The sequence below is a fragment of the Physeter macrocephalus genome, chromosome 17 (genome assembly GCF_002837175.3).
Source record: "Physeter macrocephalus isolate SW-GA chromosome 17, ASM283717v5, whole genome shotgun sequence".
Taxonomy (NCBI): domain Eukaryota; kingdom Metazoa; phylum Chordata; class Mammalia; order Artiodactyla; family Physeteridae; genus Physeter; species Physeter macrocephalus.
The window spans coordinates 51,628,628-51,650,438 of NC_041230.1; the positions used below are offsets into that span (position 1 = coordinate 51,628,628).

The 21,811-nt window shown below is 49.9% G+C and overlaps 1 protein-coding gene across 1 annotated transcript in view; it reads right to left on the reverse strand.

The window, feature by feature from the left end:
- KCNG4 (potassium voltage-gated channel modifier subfamily G member 4) overlaps window positions 1-21,811 on the reverse strand; it is a 31,181-nt gene that overhangs the window by 8,065 nt on the left and 1,305 nt on the right. The window contains exon 3 of the mRNA XM_024124791.2: window positions 11,177-11,936. Coding sequence (XP_023980559.2) covers window positions 11,177-11,936 — 760 coding nt within the window. The remainder of the gene's footprint in view (window positions 1-11,176; window positions 11,937-21,811) is intronic.

The window sequence follows — 21,811 nt, forward strand, 5'->3', positions numbered from 1 at the left end:
TATTTTATATATTAAATATATATTAATAATATACTAACACATACTAATATATTCTATATTAATATTTATAATACACATCATAATATATTACTGTAATGTAGATTATATAATACATACCACAATATACTGATATATTAAACATTAAATATATATTCTCTATTTTATATATTAAATATATATTAATAATATACTAACACATACTAATATATTCTATATTAATATTTATAATACACATCATAATATACTACTGTAATATATATTATATAATACATATCACAATATACTGATATATTAAGTATAGCATATGTTAAACATTGTATAGTCTATATATATTCTTTGTATAGTATATGGTCTCTATATTCTATATATTATCTATCTATCTATCATTTATCTATACATCGATGGAGCCCTGTTGTGGACTCTTAGTCATCTACCAAAACCCCCTTTTTACATAGCTCTCAAGCTGTGGCTGTGTGCGTGGCCAGTCAGCTAGATCAGAGACCGCTTTTCCAGCCTCCCTTGCAGCTAAGCATGGCCACTTAACTAAGCCCCCACCCACAGAATATAAACAGAGGTGATGCATACCACCTCCAGTTCCAGGAGTTGAGTGTTGGCGTGAGTTCCTGCGCACTCTTTCTCCCTTCCTGTGAGCCAGGACAACCCAGATGGCCCTGCACCCCAGCTTAGAACCAGCAGATCGGACCAACGCCCTGGGAAGGATGAGCGTCATGGTGGGAAAAATCTGGGTGTCAGAATGAGAGCTGCCCACTCACCTCCGTCCCTCTTTATGAGAGAAACCAACTTCTATTGTGTTGAAAGCTGTTCTGTCGTGAGGCCTCTTGCCTAGAGCAACCAAGTTTCTCCTTTGTGACATAAGCACCTCTTGTGTACCAGGCACTGCTCTGGTGCTGTCACTTAAGCCCCACAGTGATGCCGTGAGCAGGCAGCCGGCTTCGTTTATGGCCCAGGAAATGGTCCCGAGCGCTGAGATAACTTGCCTGGGCTCACATTCATAGTAGATGGTCTCCCAGAGATTATGCGCTGTTTTGTAACTACTTTGCCCGCCATCCCTCATTCATTCATCCAACAAAACTGCATGAAGGACTCATCTTGTGCCAGGTCCCGTGCTAGACTCCGGAGGTAAAGGACTAGAGAAGCAGACGTGGTTTCTGGGGGCTTGGAGCCTGGGGCAGGCAGAGAGGACACCGGCAACCCTGTGCTGCGGATTGCACCTATTTCCCTCCTGAGATCCCAGCCAGGTGGGGCTCCAGTGGGTTCCTCACTGTGTCATTCACACCCCTGCCCCTGCCCCCAACAGAGATTTCCGCTAGCCCCTCTACTACTCAAAGTGTGCCCTGCAACCTAAAGCATCAGCCTCCCCTGGGAGCTTGTTAGAAACACGGAATCTTGGGCTCCGCGGCATCCCTGCGGAGCCAGAATCTGCATTTTAACAACGATTTGTGTGCACAATAAGGTTGGAGAAGCTCTCTTCTAGTGCAGTGGTTCTCAGCCTTTACTGCATGTGTTAGAATCACCTGGGGGGGGCTTTGAAAAATCCTGATGTCCAGGTCAGGATGCCAGAGATTCTAATTTACTTGATCTAGGTTTTAGCCTGAGCAGTAGAATTTTCCAGAAGCCCCATCAATGATTCTCATGTGGAGCTAGAGTTGAGAACCTGACTCTAAATATTACATCTACATCTTCATCTCTATCTGCATCTATCTCTATATTGTCTCCATCTGTGTCTATATCTCTATCATCTGTATCTATGACGGATGAGTGAACCAATGACCAAAGCCAGCTGATTGAGTGAAAAGGAAGATGTTGACAAGTGCAGTTTTCTTTGGATTAAAAACCTCTGACGTGGAAAAAGAAATTATTTCCAGTGCCTGGGCTCACCGGAATACTAAACTGAAATAATCTTTCTGTCTGGCCTTTGAAGAAAGAAACAGGCTGGACCGTCCTGATCTCTATTTGCCGGTCCAGTGCTGGGTAGCTCTCTCCCCTGGTTCTCTGCCTCGGGAGAGTTGAGACAAACGGAAATGACGCAGGTAAAGAAGTTAGCAGGCTGCTGCATCTGCAGGTACATGAAACATTGTAGCTACCCTTATGAGATGATTCACTGGTGGCAGACATAGCCTGCCTGGTCTGTTTAAGGGTAACTATCCTTCTCCTATCCTGGATTTTACAGGAGGCTGAGGAAATTCTCCAACACACTAGAGGTCTTTGCCATGACTGCCTGGGGTTTGCTTCAAGATTCTGGAAGGCTCAGGAGTTTTGGATCCTGATTCCCCAGTCCTCCTACAAACTTGCTGTGTGACTTTTCCGTGGTCACTGCCACTCTCTGTGCTTTAGTTTCTGATGAAGAGGGTGGAACAGAATCAGTATTTCTCAAAGCTGATTCATAAGCCCTGCATCAGAGTCCCCCAGAGTGCTTGTTACAAATGTGGATTCTGGGGCCCCCATCACAAAATCAAAGCCCTGGAGTGAGGCCCAGGAATCTGCATTTTGGCAAGGCTTCCTGTTGACTCGGAGGCACCTGGAGGTTTTTCAGCCTCTGGGCCAGATTCTCTCGATAAGGGCTCTTTCATCACTGACATTCTGGGAGTTTTTTCTTTGGTGTAAGAGCCTTGTGTGGCCTGGGCATAGTCTTCCCAGATCAGCGACCCAATAGCTCAGGAAGGTGACTCCTGGGAGGCAGAGGAGGCTCTGTGGGTCCTTCCTCCCTTTGCCTCTGGCGCTGGCTTTTGGATGTTCCAGGCGTGCACCACCCACCTCCCACCGGCCACCTCCCTGCCCTGCAGCAAGTGCTCTGCCGAGTCACCCCCTGCATTGCTGCTCCGCTCTGCAGCCTAAACCAGCCTCCCAGCACTGGTCCTCAGAGAAGTGCCCTGTTAGCCGCCGGCATTGGAATGGCAGGGGTTTATGGGGTTCGAGCTGAGAAAATACTTCCCAGGCCAGGCAATATTTGAAGAAAACTAGAATGGAAGGAAAGAAAAAAGTCACTCTCTCTGAGGAAGTTTCTGGTTGTATTCTGTAGGTAGGATGAACAACTCATCCTGGTTTGCCCAGAACTTTCCAGGTTGAGCAACAGACAGTCCCAGGTCACCAGAACTTCCCCTCAGTCCTGGGCAAACCGGGATGCTTGGTCACCCCCCTGGGGGGCTTGTCACCGCGAATGACGCGTGCTCTGATTCCTTCCTGCAACGAAGAGGAACATGACCAGCCCCAGGAAGGCCGGAGGGGTGGACGGTGTGAGAGCATGGACGAAAGTCACAGATGGATGTGGGGCGATGTTTCCATCCAGGTGAAGTCCGAGAGCGGGCAAAACTCACCTGAGGTGGACAGAATCACCAAAAGAATGGCTGCCTCTGGATGGGGTAGGGAAGACCACAGACGGACCTGAAAGAACATTCTGGGGTGATGGGAATATTCCATATAAACAGGGCTGTGGGTGTGCCCCATTTGTTACACTGGACAGCTAAGACTTGTGCATTTCAGTGTATGTAAATTTCACCCATAAAACTGTAAAATAAAAATAAAATGAATGATCGTGGTGCTAAATGATTGGGGGTGGGAGGGGGTGGAGAGAGAGAGAGAACCAGAATGGCAGACTGTGGACAATCGTGAAAGCTGAGACGTGGGTACTTACTGGGGGTTCATTAGATTATTCTATTTACTTTGTAAATGCTCCAAATTTTCCATCCGGAAAAGTTTTTGTTGTTTTTTTTTTTAAATCAGAGTTGGAAATCAACACCACAATGAGATACCACTCCACACTCACTAGGATGGCTGTGATGATAAGGACAAAAAATAACAAGTGTTAGGAAAAGGGGATTAAGTGGTACAGACCACTAGGCATAGAATAAATAAGATACAAGGGTGTAATGTACAGCACAGGGAATACAGCCAGTGTTTTATAATATCTTTAAACAGATTATAAGATACAAAAATATCGAATCACTCTGTTGTATACCTGAAACTAATATGATATAGTAAACCAACAATAAGAAAAACAAGTGTTGGTGAGGATGTCGAGAAATTGGAACCTCCCAGACATTGCTGGTGGGAATGTAAAGCGGTATAGCCGCTGTGGAAAACAGGTGGGCGGTCCCTCAGAAAACTTAAACATACATTTGCTATATGACCAAGCAATTCCGCTCCTAGGTATATACCCGAAGGAACTGAAAGCACACATCCACACAAAAACTTGTCCACGAAGGTCCACAGCAGTGTGATTGATAACAGCCAACAAGTGGAAACAAGCTAAATGCCCACCAACGGATGAATGAATAAACAAAATATGATCTCTCCATATGATGGAATATTATTCATCCGTAAAAAGGAAGTCCTGACATGTGCTACAAAGCAGATGAGCCTTGAAAACCTTATGCTCACTGAAAGAAGCCAACATAAAGACCATATATTGTATGATTCCATATCTATAAAATGCCCAGAAAAGGCAAATTCATGAAGATTGAAAGTATGTTCACAGTTGCCTGGGGCTGGTGGGATCGGGGCAGAGAGGGGATGGGGAGTAATTGGAAGTGTGTGCAGTGTTGCTTTTTAGGGTGATGAAAACGTTATGGAATTAGTGGGGATGGTTGCATTACTGTATACTAAGAATCACTGATTGGTGCACTTGAATATTTGAGGATATGAATTATATCTTAATAAAAAAGAAACTCGAGTTTGAGTCTGAGTGGCCAAGTCAGTCTGGGTGAGGCAGGGAGTGAGGTCCAGAGCCTTGCCCCATCCTTTCCTGAAGCTCCAAAGCAGAGCTACTCTGAAGGGCTCTGGGGTCAGAGGAAGGCCAGGGTTTTCTGAGGACAAAGCCATTGTCCCTGAGGGACCATCTGGACAGGTTGTCCAGCAGATGGCTGCAGGTGCACCTAGGGCCAGTTCTAGAAGTTCCATCTGAGAGGGACTCGGGGCCAAAGTCTTGACCTTGGAGCCTCCCCTGCACCCTCTGTCTCTCTCACAGCAATGCCTGCCATCTCCCTCTTTGGGAATGAGGCCAGAATCGGCCACGTCTTACCCGCTTAGCTCAGTGCTGGTCCCACAGCCCCATTCAGCAGTTCCACCCACCTCCCTCCCTTTCCTTCCTCCTGGCTGTGAAATCCATCATTTGTGCCTGTGGCGCTGGCCTCGGTCCTCCCCCTCCCGGTACCTTCCTAGCCGCCCAGACTCCCCAACCCTGGCACATGGGGGCTCTGAGGGGGGGGGCTAGGAATTGAACGCACAGAGACCAGGGGAGCGTGGTGAGGCAGGAGGGACAGCATGAAGTATGTATACTCAGGAAAGGGGGGCCCCTCCAGGAAATGGGGAGTAGTGCTTGTTGGCTGGGATATAGGGAGACTGAGCAGGGGGCAGGGAACCCCCCCCCATACTCCCAAAACAAGAAGAATTCCATAAAGTCATTACCAAATGTCACTGAACACAGAGAGGCTACAGAGCGGGCAGTTCTCCATGGAGCTGATCCATGATCCAAGAAAGGGCCAGGTAGGAGGAGACACTGGCTCCAGCATGAGACTCTTTATCAAAGGCGGGGAGGAGTGGGGGGGAATTGCAGCCCCAAAGGTGAGCTGCACCCGCGCCAGGAGGGAGTTGTTCCATCAGGGGCCCCCAGTGGTTCCACCTGGTCTTTAAAAATCTCTCTGTAAAAAAAAAAGACTCTCTCTGTGCCTTCCTTCCTTCCCCATCCCAGTGAGACGCGGAAAGCACAGCACAGGGCACAGGGGGTGGGGGAAGCAGAGTCCCTCCATCCCACCCCCAACCGCACCGAGGCTCTGCTCCCATCCAGTGCGCTTTGCACAGATGCGATCCAGAGTGCGTCCCTTCGCAACATCCCCGAAGTCCCAAGCAAACCTCTGGGCAGAAGCAGAAGCTAGAGCAGGAGGGGATGTGAGAGCGTGTGCCTGTGCTTGTCCCCAGGGGTCCCACGGAGCTGGGAGTTTGAGGAACAAAGCAGATGTGCAGGCGGGAGGGGCATGTGCGAATCCCAAAGGTGGTTAAAAATAGCCAGTGCTGGCTCTGTGCTGGCACATCATAAAGAGACCGTCAGTCCTGTTGCCTCCCTCTGAGCAGGTGCTGTCATTAGCCTCATTTCTAGGTGAGGAAATAGAGGCAGAGAGAAACAGGGTGACACGCCCGAGGGCAGAGCCAGGTAGCAGCAGTAAGGAGGAAGAAGAAGGTCAAGAGAAAAGGACCATGTGTTCAGCTGTAGCTGCCTGGTGAGCTTCTGACCCATCTCCCTCTTTGGGAATGAGGCCAGAATCGGCCACGTCTTACCCGCTTAGCTCAGTGCTGGTCCCACAGCCCCATTCAGCAGTTCCACCCACCTCCCTCCCTTTCCTTCCTCCTGGCTGTGAAATCCATCATTTGTGCCTGTGGCGCTGGCCTCGGTCCTCCCCCTCCCGGTACCTTCTTCCTAGCCGCCCAGACTCCCCAACCCTGGCACATGGGGGCTCTGAGAGGGGGGGCTAGGAATTGAACGCACAGAGACCAGGGGAGCGTGGTGAGGCAGGAGGGACAGCATGAAGTATGTATACTCAGGAAAGGGGGGCCCCTCCAGGAAATGGGGAGTAGTGCTTGTTGGCTGGGATATAGGGAGACTGAGCAGGGGGCAGGGAACCCCCCCCATACTCCCAAAACAAGAAGAATTCCATAAAGTCATTACCAAATGTCACTGAACACAGAGAGGCTACAGAGCGGGCAGTTCTCCATGGAGCTGATCCATGATCCAAGAAAGGGCCAGGTAGGAGGAGACACTGGCTCCAGCATGAGACTCTTTATCAAAGGCGGGGAGGAGTGGGGGGGAATTGCAGCCCCAAAGGTGAGCTGCATCCGCGCCAGGAGGGAGTTGTTCCATCAGGGGCCCCCAGTGGTTCCACCTGGTCTTTAAAAATCTCTCTGTAAAAAAAAAAGACTCTCTCTGTGCCTTCCTTCCTTCCCCATCCCAGTGAGACGCGGAAAGCACAGCACAGGGCACAGGGGGTGGGGGAAGCAGAGTCCCTCCATCCCACCCCCAACCGCACCGAGGCTCCGCTCCCATCCAGTGCGCTTTGCACAGATGCGATCCAGAGTGCGTCCCTTCGCAACATCCCCGAAGTCCCAAGCAAACCTCTGGGCAGAAGCAGAAGCTAGAGCAGGAGGGGATGTGAGAGCGTGTGCCTGTGCTCGTCCCCAGGGGTCCCACGGAGCTGGGAGTTTGAGGAACAAAGCAGATGTGCAGGCGGGAGGGGCATGTGCGAATCCCAAAGGTGGTTAAAAATAGCCAGTGCTGGCTCTGTGCCGGCACATCATAAAGAGACCGTCAGTCCTGTTGCCTCCCTCTGAGCAGGTGCTGTCATTAGCCTCATTTCTAGGTGAGGAAATAGAGGCAGAGAGAAACAGGGTGACACGCCCGAGGGCAGAGCCAGGTAGCAGCAGTAAGGAGGAAGAAGAAGGTCAAGAGAAAAGGACCATGTGTTCAGCTGTAGCTGCCTGGTGAGCTTCTGACTCCCCCAGAGCGGGGACAAGGTGCTCTGACCAGCAGAGGGGCCAGGCAAGGGCTACAAGGAAAGGGTGCTAGGGCTAAATGGCAGGGGTGACAGCCCTGGTAGAGGACTCAGGCGGAGGGAAGCAAAGAACCTGAGGAATCCGTCACTGGATGGATGGATAAACACACTGTGGCATTTACAGCCAGTGGAATATTACTCAGCCCTAAAAAGGAATGAAGTACTGACGTAGGCTACAACCCAGATGAACCTTGAACACGTTATGTGGAGTGAATGAAGCCAGAAACAGAAGGCCACATAGCGTATGATTCCATTATATGAAGTGTCTGGAATAGGGACACAGAGACGGAAGGCAGACTGGTGGTTGCCAGGGGCTGAGGGTGGGGGTGGGGAGCGGCTGCCTGATTGGTCCAGGGTTTTCTTTTGGAAATGTATTGATAGAGGTGTCGGCTGCACAACCTTAAGAGTGTGCTAAATGCCACTGAATTGTTCACTTTAAGATGGTTAATTTCATGTTTTGTGAATTTCACCTCAATTTCAAAAGTGGAGCTGGGATGCTCAGGATATAAGCTCCAGGAAAGTGAGAAATGTGTCTTACCTGCAGCATCTAGAAGAATAGACTTCGCAGGCACTCCGTGACTGTTGGTGAATGAATGAAAGGGTAAATGTGGTGACTTCCTGTTAACCAGTACCTGATAAGTGAATAATTATGACGACTTACATTTTCTGAGCGCTTCCCGTGTGTCGGCTTTGTTCCAATCACTTTACACGACTTACTCTTTGAATCCTCACCATAACCCCCTGAGGAAAGGGCTATTAGCATCCCCATTTTACCGATAAGGAAACTGAGGCTCAAAGAAGTTAAGTGACTTTTCTGAGATCATCGAGTTCATGAGGGATGAGGCCAAGATTCAAACCCAGAGCGTCGGCACTCGGAACCATTACCCTGGACAGAGAAGCACTTCACAAAGTCCAGATGCCTTAGAAGCGCTAAGTGCCATTGAGGCGGAGGGTCTAGCCTACAGGTAGAGGGCCGAGCATTGGAAGAAGGCGTGCAAGGGGTCAGGTTTTAGAGCCAGGCGGAGGTGAGCTCAAATCTTGGCTCTACCACTTACTAACTTTGAGCTTAGGAAAGTGATAAAAAGCTTCCCTGAGCCTCAGTTTCCTCATCTGTAAAATGGGGGTAGAAGTGGTATTCGCTTCCCAAAGCTGTTACAAGGATTAAGTCCATCCTGTCAAATGCCAGCCTCCTGAAGGGCACTTAATAAGCATCAGTTCTCTCATCCCTTCTGGGCTGAGCTCTCCCAGGGAACCCAGCAGAGTCTGAACGCTTCTGGAGGTGCTTAGGAACTTGGCTTGGTCTTTCCTGTCCACAGTGCCTCCTGCCTCCTCCATTTTAATTTGCAATCTCGGGCACAGACCTTGCACCCCAACTGCCAAGTTTACTCAAGGAATGTTGCTGTGAGAAGCTAGAAGAATTAAGGGCAAGGAAAATGCTTTCTTCACAGGTGTGCTAATTCTCCAACCCTGCGTGACACCTCTTCCGTGTCTGATGGAGGTGTTCTGCAAGTCACATCCCCTCAGGATGGCTTGAACCCTCACGCCTCTTGGGCACTTCCTGTCCCCAGAAGTAGCTGTCCAGCTTTGCAGTCGGTGCTGAATCGCTGCTTTCAGACTGATGTCCCAGAGGACAAATACGAAATACCAGGCACGTGTGGCCGGGAAAGAACATCATCTTTTTATGTAAATGTAAGGGCGCAGTTTGAAAGAACGAAGCCCGCCTGGTCCTCAGCCTGCAGGCTCTCTGAATTACCATCAAAATAGACACACATTTTTTTGGAGGGCTGCAACTCCCAGCCCCTCTCCGGGCAGAACACCCAGGGGTGGCTTCACAGTTGCACAGAGGTTGCAACTGGACCAGGGCATCACCTCCCTTGTCCCACGAGTAGAAATGGCTGCCTGATTCCCCGGTTCTGCGGACCTCTTACCCACCTCTGATTTAATTTTTCGAGTCCCTGTCACACCAACCTGTGTTCACACCCTGGGTAATTTTCAAAGCATTAGGCTTTGAAAAGAGCTTCTCCCTCTGCACAGTCTAAATCCTGGCTCCCTGAAAATCCATCCCTAAGAGGAAGAGGCTTGTGAAAAATCCAGGGGTCCTTCCTCAGCAATGGGGATCAAGGGCACCCTTAGGGGACGGAGGACGGAGGCCCCTTACTTTGTCCTAATCTTTTTACTGCAGCGTCCACCTGTAAATATTTCTGTGAACAAGCAGGCTATTAAATTACATGATTTTGTGCTAAAGAATGAAAAAAATGCCTACAATTAGAGCTATAGTCCTGTCTATGGGGAAAAAAGCTGTTCGGAACTCGAAACATTTTGGTTGGTTTTCTTTAGGACAAAATATTAATAGGTTGAACAAGATACATTTTATTCAGCAAAAATTTATTGAGAGCCTACTCCGGGTGTGAAGCACTGGCTGGTTCTCCATCTAAGTCCTCTCTGTCTGGGAAGTTCTCTGATCCTCCCTGGGATATATGTTTCAGAGAAGGGAACTTAGGTCAACTGACACCAGTTATAAACCATATACAACCTGCACTGCCTTATGTATATGTTTTATTTATCGGCTCTCTCTCTGCTCTAATGTAATCTCCAGAAGTTAGGTGATGGGGAGCCATGGAGGATTATAGAGCAACATTTTAACTTAGGAAACAATCCAGTTCTCAGTTTGAAGCTCTCCAATAACCCTCCCAACAAAATGTTAGATTCTTATCTCATTTCTCAGCCCATCCGGCCCCCTGGAGGGTGTGGGCGGTCTCCCACCGCTTCTCGGAGAGAGAGGGCAGGAGTAAGCAAGCAAACGTTTCTGCCCTGGCCTCCTGGGGCCAGGTCACTTCCAAATCAACTCATCTGTGAGTTCCCCATCCGGTGGGACTGACTGGGAGGCTCAGGAACAAGGGCCGAGAGTCTCTGCCGTCATCGGCCTCTTCACTTGGTTACTCCAAGGAAGCTAAGTGCCCTGAGCCTCAGTTTATTCATCTGACAATGGAGCTGAGGTGCCCACGAGAAGGCTGGCTTAGGAAGGTAGGGAATCTGGTCCTGGTCTAGTGCCTGGCACAGAGTAGCTGCTCAATTAACATGCGATGGGTGCATGGACTGTGTGCACCTTCAGAGTGATGTCAGCCGTCTTACAGAGGAGGAAACTGAGGCTCAGAGAGATGGAGCGATTCGCCAGTGGTCACAGAGCCAGGAGAGGCCGGGCTGGGCCGGCTCAGCCCACTAAGACCACGGTGGCTTTGTCAATGCCTGGCGCTCTCTATCAGAGGCAGGGCCCCTCATGACTTTCATGGGTGCCCTTTATGTGCTTCCTTCTTCAAAAAAAATGTATAAAATTATCTTTTACCACTGCATTGGTCTGAAAACGAGTACAATTCACACTGGATCATATTCATTTCTTTCTTTTTTTTTTTTTTTTTGGTTGCGTGGCGTGTGGGATCTTAGTTCTCTGACCAGGGATCGAACCCACACCCCCTTCATTGGAAGGGCAGAGTCTTAACCACTGGACCGCCAGGGAAGCCCCTCTTTTCTTCTTGTTTGCAATGATATTAAACGTTTTCGTGGGCCCTCAGGGCCGCGGGTCCCGGGCACCATGCCCGATAGAGAGATGGAACACTCACCTTGTCCTCCTCCGCCCTCAGGTCCGGCATGGTGCTAACGCACAGGCTGACGGCCATGGCGGCCACGAAGAGGATGGACAGACAAGCAAAGACCTTTCCGGGGAGCCCCGACCGCGGGTTCTCCACCATCTCCCGCAGCCGGTTCGTGAAGAGCGCCCAGCGGGACGCGGGCACGGCGGGGCGGCCGGCCGCCCGACGCCGCAGCGTCTCCTCCGCGCGCAGCTCGGCCAGTTCGTCCAGCTTCCTCAGCAGTGTCTGCAGGCAGCACGTCTCCAGATGGGCTTCTTCGATCCCCCAGTAGGTCAGCTCCTCCTGGAAGGAGAGCACGCACATCTCCTGGAGGAGGACCAGCTTGCCTGCCGCCAGGAAGCCCACGATCACCCCGAAAGCGCTGGGGCTCCGGTCAAAGAAGAACTCTTGGTTATCCTCGTCGTAATCGTCGCAGAGCTGCGCGATCTCCTCGTGGCTCCGGCAGAAGCGGAGTTTGCTCAGGCGGCTCAGTGGAAACTCGTCCAGCGTGCTCCACGGAAGGAGGTACCGCTTGCCCCCCACGTTGACCAGCATCTCCTTCTTCAGGTCCGCCGTCCGGGAGGCGTCCTGCGCTCCCAGCTTCCGGGCCCTGCGGTAGTATATGCCCTTGATGGACGGGGGCTCCACGGCGCGTGGCAAGAACTGACTCAAAGGGCCGCAGGAGCCGAGGTGATGGGGTCCGGGTTGCAGGCCCCTGTCTCTGGAAGGCATGGGTATCACCGAAGACGTCCTGGCGCCCGAAAGGGACAAGAGCAAGAGAACGGGGGAGACATCAGTCTCAGGGCAGAGTCCTAGACAGCATCTCCTCATGTCTGCTTTCCTGCAACTGCATCTGCATCATTTATTCTTTTAATCTTCCATCCAACACAGATTTACCGAGCACCTACTATGCGCTTGGGATCTATCAGTGAACGAAAAGAGATGATGATGACATCCCTTCCCTGATAGAGCATTTATCTATATCTCAGAAGAATCTCCCTGGAACAGCTGTGTCATTTTCAGGCTGTGTGGTCTCGGGCATGTAGCTTAACCTCTCTGATCTCGGCATCATTATGGCGATGACAAGACTCGTCCCAACTTTGCAAAGTACGGTTGTTGAAAATAGAGCTTAGGGTGTAAAACTTTGTCAAGTTCACTGCCAGGTTGCGATCCCTTACGGACTGCCACCCCGGGTAGGTTTCTCAGCCTCTCTGAGCCCTTTGCTTCATCTGCACAGCTAGGGTACTTTGAGTGCCTACCTCACTGGACACAGTGAGGGTTATGTGCAGTAATACACGTGAAGTGTATATTAAGAACACTTCTAGACGCTTCTGACATGGCAGGCACTGCCCCACATGCCTCTCCTATGTTAACTCATCTCAACGACCCCATGAGGTAGACAGTAGTACACCCATTCTACAGATGAGGAAATTGAGGCCCAGGCAAGTTAAGTAACAAGGAACTGTATGTGGCACAGTGTCTGACTCCCAGGAGAAGCTCCACAAGGATCACCTGAGCCCTCTTATTTGCTTTCCCACTTAGAGGACTTTGCTATCAGTGAGAGCACTCCTCCGTGTTCACTGGGTGCTTGCCTTAGCCACCTTGCTGTGTGACCTTGCGTCAGTTACTCCCCCTCTCTGGGCCTCGGTCTTGTTATCTGTGAAATGAAGGGGCCTCTACTGCTCTCTCCATTTCAGACCTATTTGGGATGCTTGACTTACAGGGAAGGGTTTTAGACTTAGCCCATGCATTAAAAAAAATCATCGCCACAATATTTCTCAACCTCAGCCTCCCGCAGCTGTTTCCTGTGCTATTCATTCTAGCCAGAGCTGTTTCCAAAGCATCCATAACCTTACATTCCAAGGTGCACTCCAATCAAGAGAAAAACTCATCCGCTGAATGGAAAGAAAAGTTCCTCTCAATTTCAGAGCCAGTTGGGTTCCAGCAGACAGCGAAGAGCTGAATCACAGCCGATGCGTTTCACACTTGTTCTCCACACAATAGTCTGTTATTCTGCGTGCACTACTTCGTTTACAATGTACGGCCGGAGAACGATGAGCAGCCTGCAGAAAGAAGAGTATTTTGAAATCAGGGGAGCCGCTTCCCAAGCGTTCTTGTTTTCCGAGTGAAAAGACGCAGAGCCAGAGAGCTGAAGTGACTCATCCAAGGTCACACAGCGAGTCCCAGTGCAACCAGGGACTCTTGTCTCCCAGCCGGGGGCTCTTTCTAGAACCCCCCAAACTGCTCTTTCTGAATTCACTGCACAAACCCAACTTTGTAACCCACTGCCACCCAGAAATAGCCAGCACGCAAACCTCCTTCCAGAGCGTGGGGAAGGCGCTCACTCAAAACAGTGCTTTGACAAAGGATGTTTAAGAGCACCCTGCAATCCGCCCCTCCCCCGCCACTGCAGCAAACACTAACTTCTTCCCCCGAAGTTTAACTCACCCTCCTGTCTCAGGGAGCCTCTTTCCAGCTGTTTCTCTGCCGGGCAAGGGGAGCCCATGTCTCGATGCCCAGGGAAGAGACGGGTTTGTGGTGAAGATGAAGGGGGAGAAAAGAAAAAGCCCGAACACAGCAGTTTCTGGCACAGTTAGTTTTCAACCTTCCTTTCCTTGCCTCCTTCAGAAACCAGAAGTCCGTTCATTCTGCAGTTCTCTCTCCAGCAGCTGCAGAAAAGCCCAGGAGGAGTGGGGTGGGTTTTTTTCAAATCCCCTTTTCCAGAATCCCTTTTCCCCATGAGAGGTGAGGGTCTGAGGGGTTCGTGCTGGGAGGGAGCCGGGCCAGCTGTCCTGCTTCAGCGGTGGGCTCTGCACTCTGAGTCCCACCGGGACAGTGTGGTCCTGCAAGAGAAGGGGGTGGGAGGATGGGAAGGGCTTAGAAATAATCTCTCCATCAGCCAGGCAGCAGGCAGGAGCAGCCGCCGCTCTGCCAACTGCCTGGAAGGCAAGGACAGCTGTCCGCCCTCCCTTCCAAGGAGGGGCAAAACTCGGAAGGAGCGGAGGGCAACTTAGGGCTGGCGCATCTGCAGCTGCCTGTCCCAGGCATCCCGGAAGCTCCTCGGGATGTGCTGATGATGGGGGGTGGTGCTCAGGTTGAGGCTGCAGGAGGAACTGCTTTTAAGTAGCCCAGGCCTGGGACAGGTGCCGAGAAACCCAGCATCCGAGCGCCGGGTGGGAGTCCCGGAGGCTGAGTGATGGACCGGGAAGTGGTGTGAGCTTGGAGATGTACACAGCTGGACCTCTGGCTCCCATGTAAGTGGATGGGTGGCCTTGGACAGGTGACTTTGTGCCTCTGAGCCTCAGTTTCCTTGTTTGTAAAAGACATGAGAAGGAGAGGGGGTTTGGGGAGAGTCTCGCCAGGAGGCACAGGGCAGCCTCCTTCTCTGGGTTTGACAGCATGGTCGGGATAAAGAGGAAGAGGCCCAGTTCTAGGGCCTGCGTCCTGGCTTCAGCTCTGCACTGCCTTGCTGTGTGTCCTTGGACGGTCACTTCACCTCTCTGGGCCTCAGTTTTCTCCCTGGTCACATGAGGACAGTGGAAGTGGTGATGGCTAACATTGCAAAAGCATCTTCTCAAGTAGGTGTTCAGTGTACGCTGGCTCTTCCTCATTTTCTTAAGAGGTTCTGAGGCCCGATCTCTTGGCTTCCAAAATGGAGTCATTATTATCAGCTCCATTTCGCAGATGAGGCCTGGAGGTCTAGGGAAGAGGCTTGCTCAAGTCACCTTGCTTGTTGGAATGTGCGCTTCACAGAGACTTCGGGTTCTGGTGCAAGGATCTGGAAGTGAGGAAGTCCAAGCCTGAGTCTTCCGAAGCAACCTGGAGGCGGGTGGCAGGAGCTGGGGGGGGACCTCCGTGGGCTTTCTGCAGCCCAGGCAGTAGGAGGAACCCAGGCAGGAGCAGAGGAGATGATGGAATGGAGCCGGTCTAGGGTAGCACTTTGCAAAGGGTATTGCCTGAAACCTGAGGGTTCTGCACGAATGATCAAGGGGGCTGGAATGAGGTGGGGGCGGGTGACAAAGAAGAGGGCAGGGAGCGATGAGATGAGATTCTGCCTCACCGTGGCAGCTTCAGTCAGATCGGTTTCCCATAGTTCGTCTATAAGTGTAACCCAAATAATTGCTGTGGCCCCTCAAGGCCCAGTCACCACACTCCGCCCACTCCAAGAGACCCCAGGGCGCCTGTTAGTGATGGAGACGCTCTGCCCCCTTCACCTGACTCCCCAGCTCTCTCAGACCTCACAGCTGCTCCAGCACCTCTCATAGACGAGATACCAAAATCACCTTTCCAGCTCCTGCTGGCTTTTTCCCCTCCTCTCTCTCTCTGTCTCCCCACCTCCCCCAGCTCTTTATTACTTATCTCGATTTAACATCTCTGGCCAAATCTCCCCCATCCTGTTCCCCTACCTCTCAGTTCTCTTTGGATCTGGAGTGCATGGGTTCCAGTCAAGAATTTACCACATCCCTGCTGGGTGACCTTCAGCAAGCGTCTTAACCTCTCTGTGCCTCAATTCCCTCATCTGTGAAATAAAGATGATAGAAACTACCTATTGGTTTGTTACGGGTATTGAACATGTCATTTACATTTATAAGGCAAGCAAGAAGAAGAAGAGTGTCTGGGGCCAGGCAAGTCCCATTTAAGTGCTTGCTGTTATTATGATTATTATCTTAACAAGTCACCCACAAGAGACCCAGAAAAGGGAGGAAAGAGTCTGAGCTCGCAGGGCCAGCCAATGGCAGGCCAGTGTGCTTTCCACAGACTCAGTGCCTTCTATCAGCGCTGTCACTTTGTCCAGGCCTAGGTTCTACGACTTTAGCCTGGTGTCCTGGCCCAGGGTATTCAAATGAGTCCTTCCACAGGGCTTGGTAAAGTCCTAATTCCCTTTTAACTTAATGCCACTGCCTTCCTGCCCACAATATTTCCCCCGTTGTGTACACTTGACCTCAGCTAATCAGAGAATATAGCCAGGCCCCCATCCCTGTCTAGCCTCTTCTAAGTCTGGGATACAGGACAGCCTAAGCCAGCCCATCCTCTTCTCTTCTGAAAGACTGCCACCTGCCATATTTTTCTGATAAAGGGATGACCTGTGACCATGAATGAGTCTCCTAGGGCTGCTGTAACAAAACACACAAATGTAGTGGCTTAAAAGAACACACGTATTATCTTGTAGCTCTGGAGGCCAGAAGTGCCAAGTGGATCTTAGGGGCTAAAATCAATGCATTGTCAGCGCTGCACTGCTGCTGGAGACTCTTGGAGAGAGAATCTGTTTCCAGTTCCTAGGGGCTGCCCACATTCCTTGGCTGGTGGCTGCATTACTCTGACCTCTGCTTCTGTCCTCACATCTCCTTCCCTGACTCCCCTGCCTCCCTCGTATGAGGACCCTTGTGCTAACATTGAGCCTGCTGGATAATCCAGGATACTCTTTGAATTTTAAGATCCTTAACTTAATCACATCTGTAGAGTTCCTTTTGCCCCATCAGTAACATATTTGCAGGTCCCGGGGATTAAGATGTAGACATCTTTAAGCCCAGTGAGACCCATTTTGGACTTTTGACCTCCAGAACCGTGAAATAATAAATGTGTGCCATTTCAAGCTGTTAATTTTGTGGCATTTACTACAGGAGCAAGAGCGAACTAATAGAAACCCTGACTGGGGGAGGGGCAGGCAGGTCACAAACCAGTCATCAGAGAGACTTGCAGTTTGTCGAGGAGTAGGTCCTGCCTTGTCTGCACAGCCAGGCCTGCCAGCACCTGCTTCCAGAAGTTAAGATCCGTCAGTCCATGCAACAAATACTTACTGAGATCCACTCTGCTGCAGCTGTCGCTCCCTGGCCGTGTGACTTTGCGCAAGTCACCTTTCCTCTCCGTGCCTCGGGAGAGAAGGGGTAATGATAGTCCTTACCTCACAGGGTTAGCATAAGGCATGAATGAGTAAATGCACGGGAAGCACGACTTCAGAGCCTGGCACATAGTAAATGCTCCATAAGAAATTATTATTTTCATCGTCACTGCCGTGTATTATTACAGGAGCTCAAGCCTCCTGATAACAGAGCATGAGAAGAGCAGATGCCAGCGTGTTATGAGTGAGCAGAGGAGGCAAATAAACGGTGGTGGGCTGTTAAATGATAATAACTGGCTTTCTGGTTGGTGGGGGGAGAATGCTGATTTGTAGCATTTGTCAATTACTGTGGTGTAAATACTCCTATCACGAGACTTCGTGCTGACAACACAACACCTCGGCTCTTGCAAGCCCGTGCCCCTCGGCTCCGTGTATCACAGCACACGCAGCTCACCAGGCGACCAGGGTAACACTCCCCAAGCAGGACCCCCCCCCCCCGTTAAGCCTCGATGGGCAGGCAGCGAGTACGTGACGCAAGAAAGCAGAGAGGCAGGTGGGAATCAAAAACGATGTGCTTCTCTACCTTGCCGAGGGCTACAGACTTTACGCTGGCCTGGGGGAGCCTTTGGTCATGAAAGCTGTGGTTCTCCACCCTGGAACATTCTAGCCTCACCCTGGCGAGCTTATAAAAAACCCCAGCGACTGGGCCACATCCAGATCAGTGAAATCCGATAAATGATATGCGTTTTCCAGAGCCCACTGTGACTCACTCAGATACTGCTGGAAGGAGTGTAAATTGGCACGATCCTTTTTGTTTCGTTTTTTTGGCTGCATGGCTTGCGGGCTCTTAGCTCCCCCTGACCAGGGATTGAACCCGTGCCCCCCGCAGTGGAAGCGCGGAGTCCTGACCACTGGACCACTCCCCTGGTACCACCCTTTTAAACGGCAATTTGGCACTATGGACCAAAACAAGAAATGTGGATGCCCTCTGACCCACAATCACATGTCTAAGAATTTATTCGGCAGACATGCTTGTATATGTATGCAAAGGCAATTGTATAAAGATATTCATTGCAGCATAGTCTGGGATCACAGTGGATTGGAAATGACTGAAATATCCCTCATTAGGGGGCTGGTCATTTATTTATGACTAAATAAACGGTAGTCATAAAGGCAAGGGAAAACTCTTGCTTTAACTCCGCTGTTAAAAAGAAACAGGAGAATCTGTATGTACTGACGTGGAAGGACCAGCACGATGCATAAAGTTCAGGGTGCAGAACAGATCACCCTGAAAGCACTAGTTTGTTTGAAAATAGACAAGAGGGGTGCGTGTGTGTGTGTGTGTGTGTGTGTGTGTGTGTGTGTGTGTGTGTGTGCAGAGAACAGTTATTTCTGAAAATGGGTAAAATCTAGAAATTGGGGTTGCCTCTGGGGAGGGAAACCCAGGAGTTTAGGGAAGATGTGGGAGGGAGAGGGAAATTTCCTTTTCTCCCTATCATTGTGTACTATTTTATTTTTAAAAACCATGGGCATGTATTGATTGAAAATCTTCTTTTTAAAGTTAACTTAAAAGGCATCTTGGTGCCAGGGCGGGAGGAGGCGCCATCCGGGAAGGAGGAGATCCTTTATCAGCACCCTCACTGCAGTGACCTGATCAAGGTCCTTGGACCCCTGGGGTCATTCAGCATGACCTCACGGGTGAAACCGAGGCAGCCCAGTAATCTTCATTATGGACTCTCAGTAAAAGCACACTCGGATCGTTCCCCACTGAGAGTCCCAGAGTCAAGGTGCCTCCAGGAGCCAGGAGGATGGCATCAGGCAAGCTGGGCAGGGGGGGTGGGGGAACGCAAACCCCAGCTCACAGAGGGGGAATGTGGATGCCATATTGTGGGACCTTTACAGTTTGAAAGGAGAGCTGTAAGCCTGATTTGTATGCTACATCTCTCAAATTCTAAATGTTGCCAACTAATGAGAAATTTATAAAGCGCCATGGAGCTGAACATGTGCACATCTGCTGACCTAGCAATTCCTCTCCTAGGTGTATATCCACGAGAAACGCGCACAGATGCTCACCAAAGGCACGGGTTACGAGGCTTGTCACCGCGCTGTTGTAACAGCGGCAAACTGGAACACCCACTAACAGGAGAGTGGGTAAATAAATCACGTGTGCTCTCACAGCGGAATACCATACGGCAACGAGTATGCACACCCTGCAGCCATGTGCCACAACACGGAAGCATCTCATAGCCATTACGGTAAGTGCACGGAGCCGGACATAAAGAGCAGATACAGCGTGATTCCATCGATAGAACAGTCAAAAACAGGCAAAACTAATCCACGGTGATAAAAGCCTGGAAAGCGATTGCCTTTGTGGGGGCATAGAGGGTTCTGGAGGCTGATTACACAGTGTTTTAAATCCGTGCAAGTGATATGTGTACCTTAGTATGTATGTTGTGTTTAATCTTTGGAAGTGGGTTGTTTTTTTTAAACTACCACTGACGCAGAGGACCAAATAAGCCATGTCGGTGGGCTGGTTTCAGCCTCGGCCCGGTTAGGACTAGATTGTCACAGCGGATGGCTTTGAAGTGGCTAGGCTTTCAAAGCTACTCCAGCCCCGGAACCTCTATTTTTTTGTCAGTCACCCGTGAATCCTGCAGTTATGCCCAGCTCTGTCTCTACATGGACCATGCCTGCCTTCCCTCCCTCGCATCCTCCTGGAATTCTGATGTCCTAGAGAAAACTCACCAGTGGAGGTTTGCCCTCTCACCTCCTACCTTCCTTCTACCTTCCTTTTCTGGAAGGAAGGAGAGAGCTGGCTGGACCAATGACAGCTGCTTCAGCTTTCTGTTTAAAAATATTGCTCAAGATGTAATTATCCCCAGTGAAAGATGCAAGCTCTTCCCGAAAGCGAGGCTGTCCTCAGGCAGTTTGCAGAAGCTTTGGATTGTCAGGGACAAGTCTCTGCTTCAAAGGAGGCATGTGCCATTGCTTCTGAATGCCAGGCAGCTGAGTCCTTTCTATTGCAGGAGGAATCACCCTCCAAAGAGATCAGGTGTTTTATATTCTGGTTGGAGGATTACAGAGCGGAACACACGCTAGGGGCTCAGCTCCCGCCACCATCCAGGTGCCCGTAGCTTTTTATTATGACATTTTTTCAAACAAGCAGAAAAAATTGCAAGACTAGTACAACGAGCATTCCCTGCCTAGGCTCATAACTGCTGGCATTTTGTCATATTGACTTTATGTATGAATATATATATATATTTTCTGAAACATTTCAAGGTAAACTACAGGCACTGTAACAATTCACCTTGAATTCTTCAGCATGGACATCTGGAAAAATAATTTCTACATATCAAAAAACCATTATCACACCAAACTCGATGAACAATAATTAACAAAAATTCCCTAACATCATCTAATACTCAGTCCATAATCAAATTTCCGTGCCTCCAAAATGTCTTGTGTAGTTGTTTTTCAGACCAACATCCAGTTAAGGGTCACATATGATTCTCCCAATTAGATTGGTGGATTATATTTCTTTACTCTTTTTTTTTTTTTTGCCTGCATTGGGTCTTTGTTCACTTCAATCACTACTACTATGTATCGCTGAGCTCTTTCTGTGTACCACGCGCTGAACGAAATAAACATTTTAACCCTTACAACAGCCTGATGATTGGTGGTAGATTCAATTATTCTCTCAGTTTAGAGATGGAGACACCGAGGCTTGGAGAAGTTAAGGAATTTGTCCGCAGGCATCCAGGATTCAAAACCGGGTCTGTCTGCTGCTAGCTCTGCTACATCGCACCAACCCTTCAAATTCCAAGACTACATTTCTGGGGCTGTGTCCCTGCCTCAGGAGGTAACAGAGGCTGGGAGAAGGGTTCAAGGTTCAGTAAGAAATGCGAGATGACACCAGGTACGGATTAAGCTGCCGTTGGTAACCTTAAGGTTACGAAGATCCTGAATTTTACTTTCCATTTAACCTATTTTGAACATTCGTGTATCATTTTGAAACCTACGTATGATCATAATGACTTAATACAACAGATATGGGTAACTATCGTAAAGTTATTATTATTCTATTAATTTTATTTTTTAATGTTCAAGACAGTTGGCTAGTTTATGGGGCCTGTTATAAAGGGGTCCACGCAGATCATGTTGAAAGTGCTTGGTTCCTGCTGGAGTTACACTCCCTGCCGGATTCTGCCACAGACAGGGCTCAAGGGTGGAGCCTGAGGGGCGATCAGGGGTGAGTAAGACCCAGCCCTGGAATTGAGGGCTGCATGTTGGGGAGACGGACTCACAACTGCCTGCAGCCAAGATTTAGAGAAATGTTAATGGGACAAAACACTGAGTTTCGGGAGGACAGGGAAGTCTGAGATTGATTCTAATTGGGAGAATCCAAGGAAGATTTTTCAGGAAGGGCCATTTGAGCTGGGCTTGGAGGTATGAGTAGGAGTCTGAGCAGCGACACTGACGAAGGCCTTTGGGCTAAGGGGAATACAGAAGTGAGGAGAAGGGTGCAGAGTGAGGCATGTCTGGGAAGTGCGATGTGTGGCCAGCTCGGGAGGACAGTCAGAGATTAGTTTAGAAAAGGAAATGGGAGTCAGAGAGAACATGGCTTTGAATGTTGGATCGAACACTTGGATCTTAATTTGAAAGGCATTACAGAGTCGTCCAAAGAACTCAGGAAGAATACGACCAGATCTGACCTACCTTAGGGAAGATATGTCTAGAGTGGGATGCAAAGACCAGAGGAAAAGAAAGACAAGACAGGGACCCCA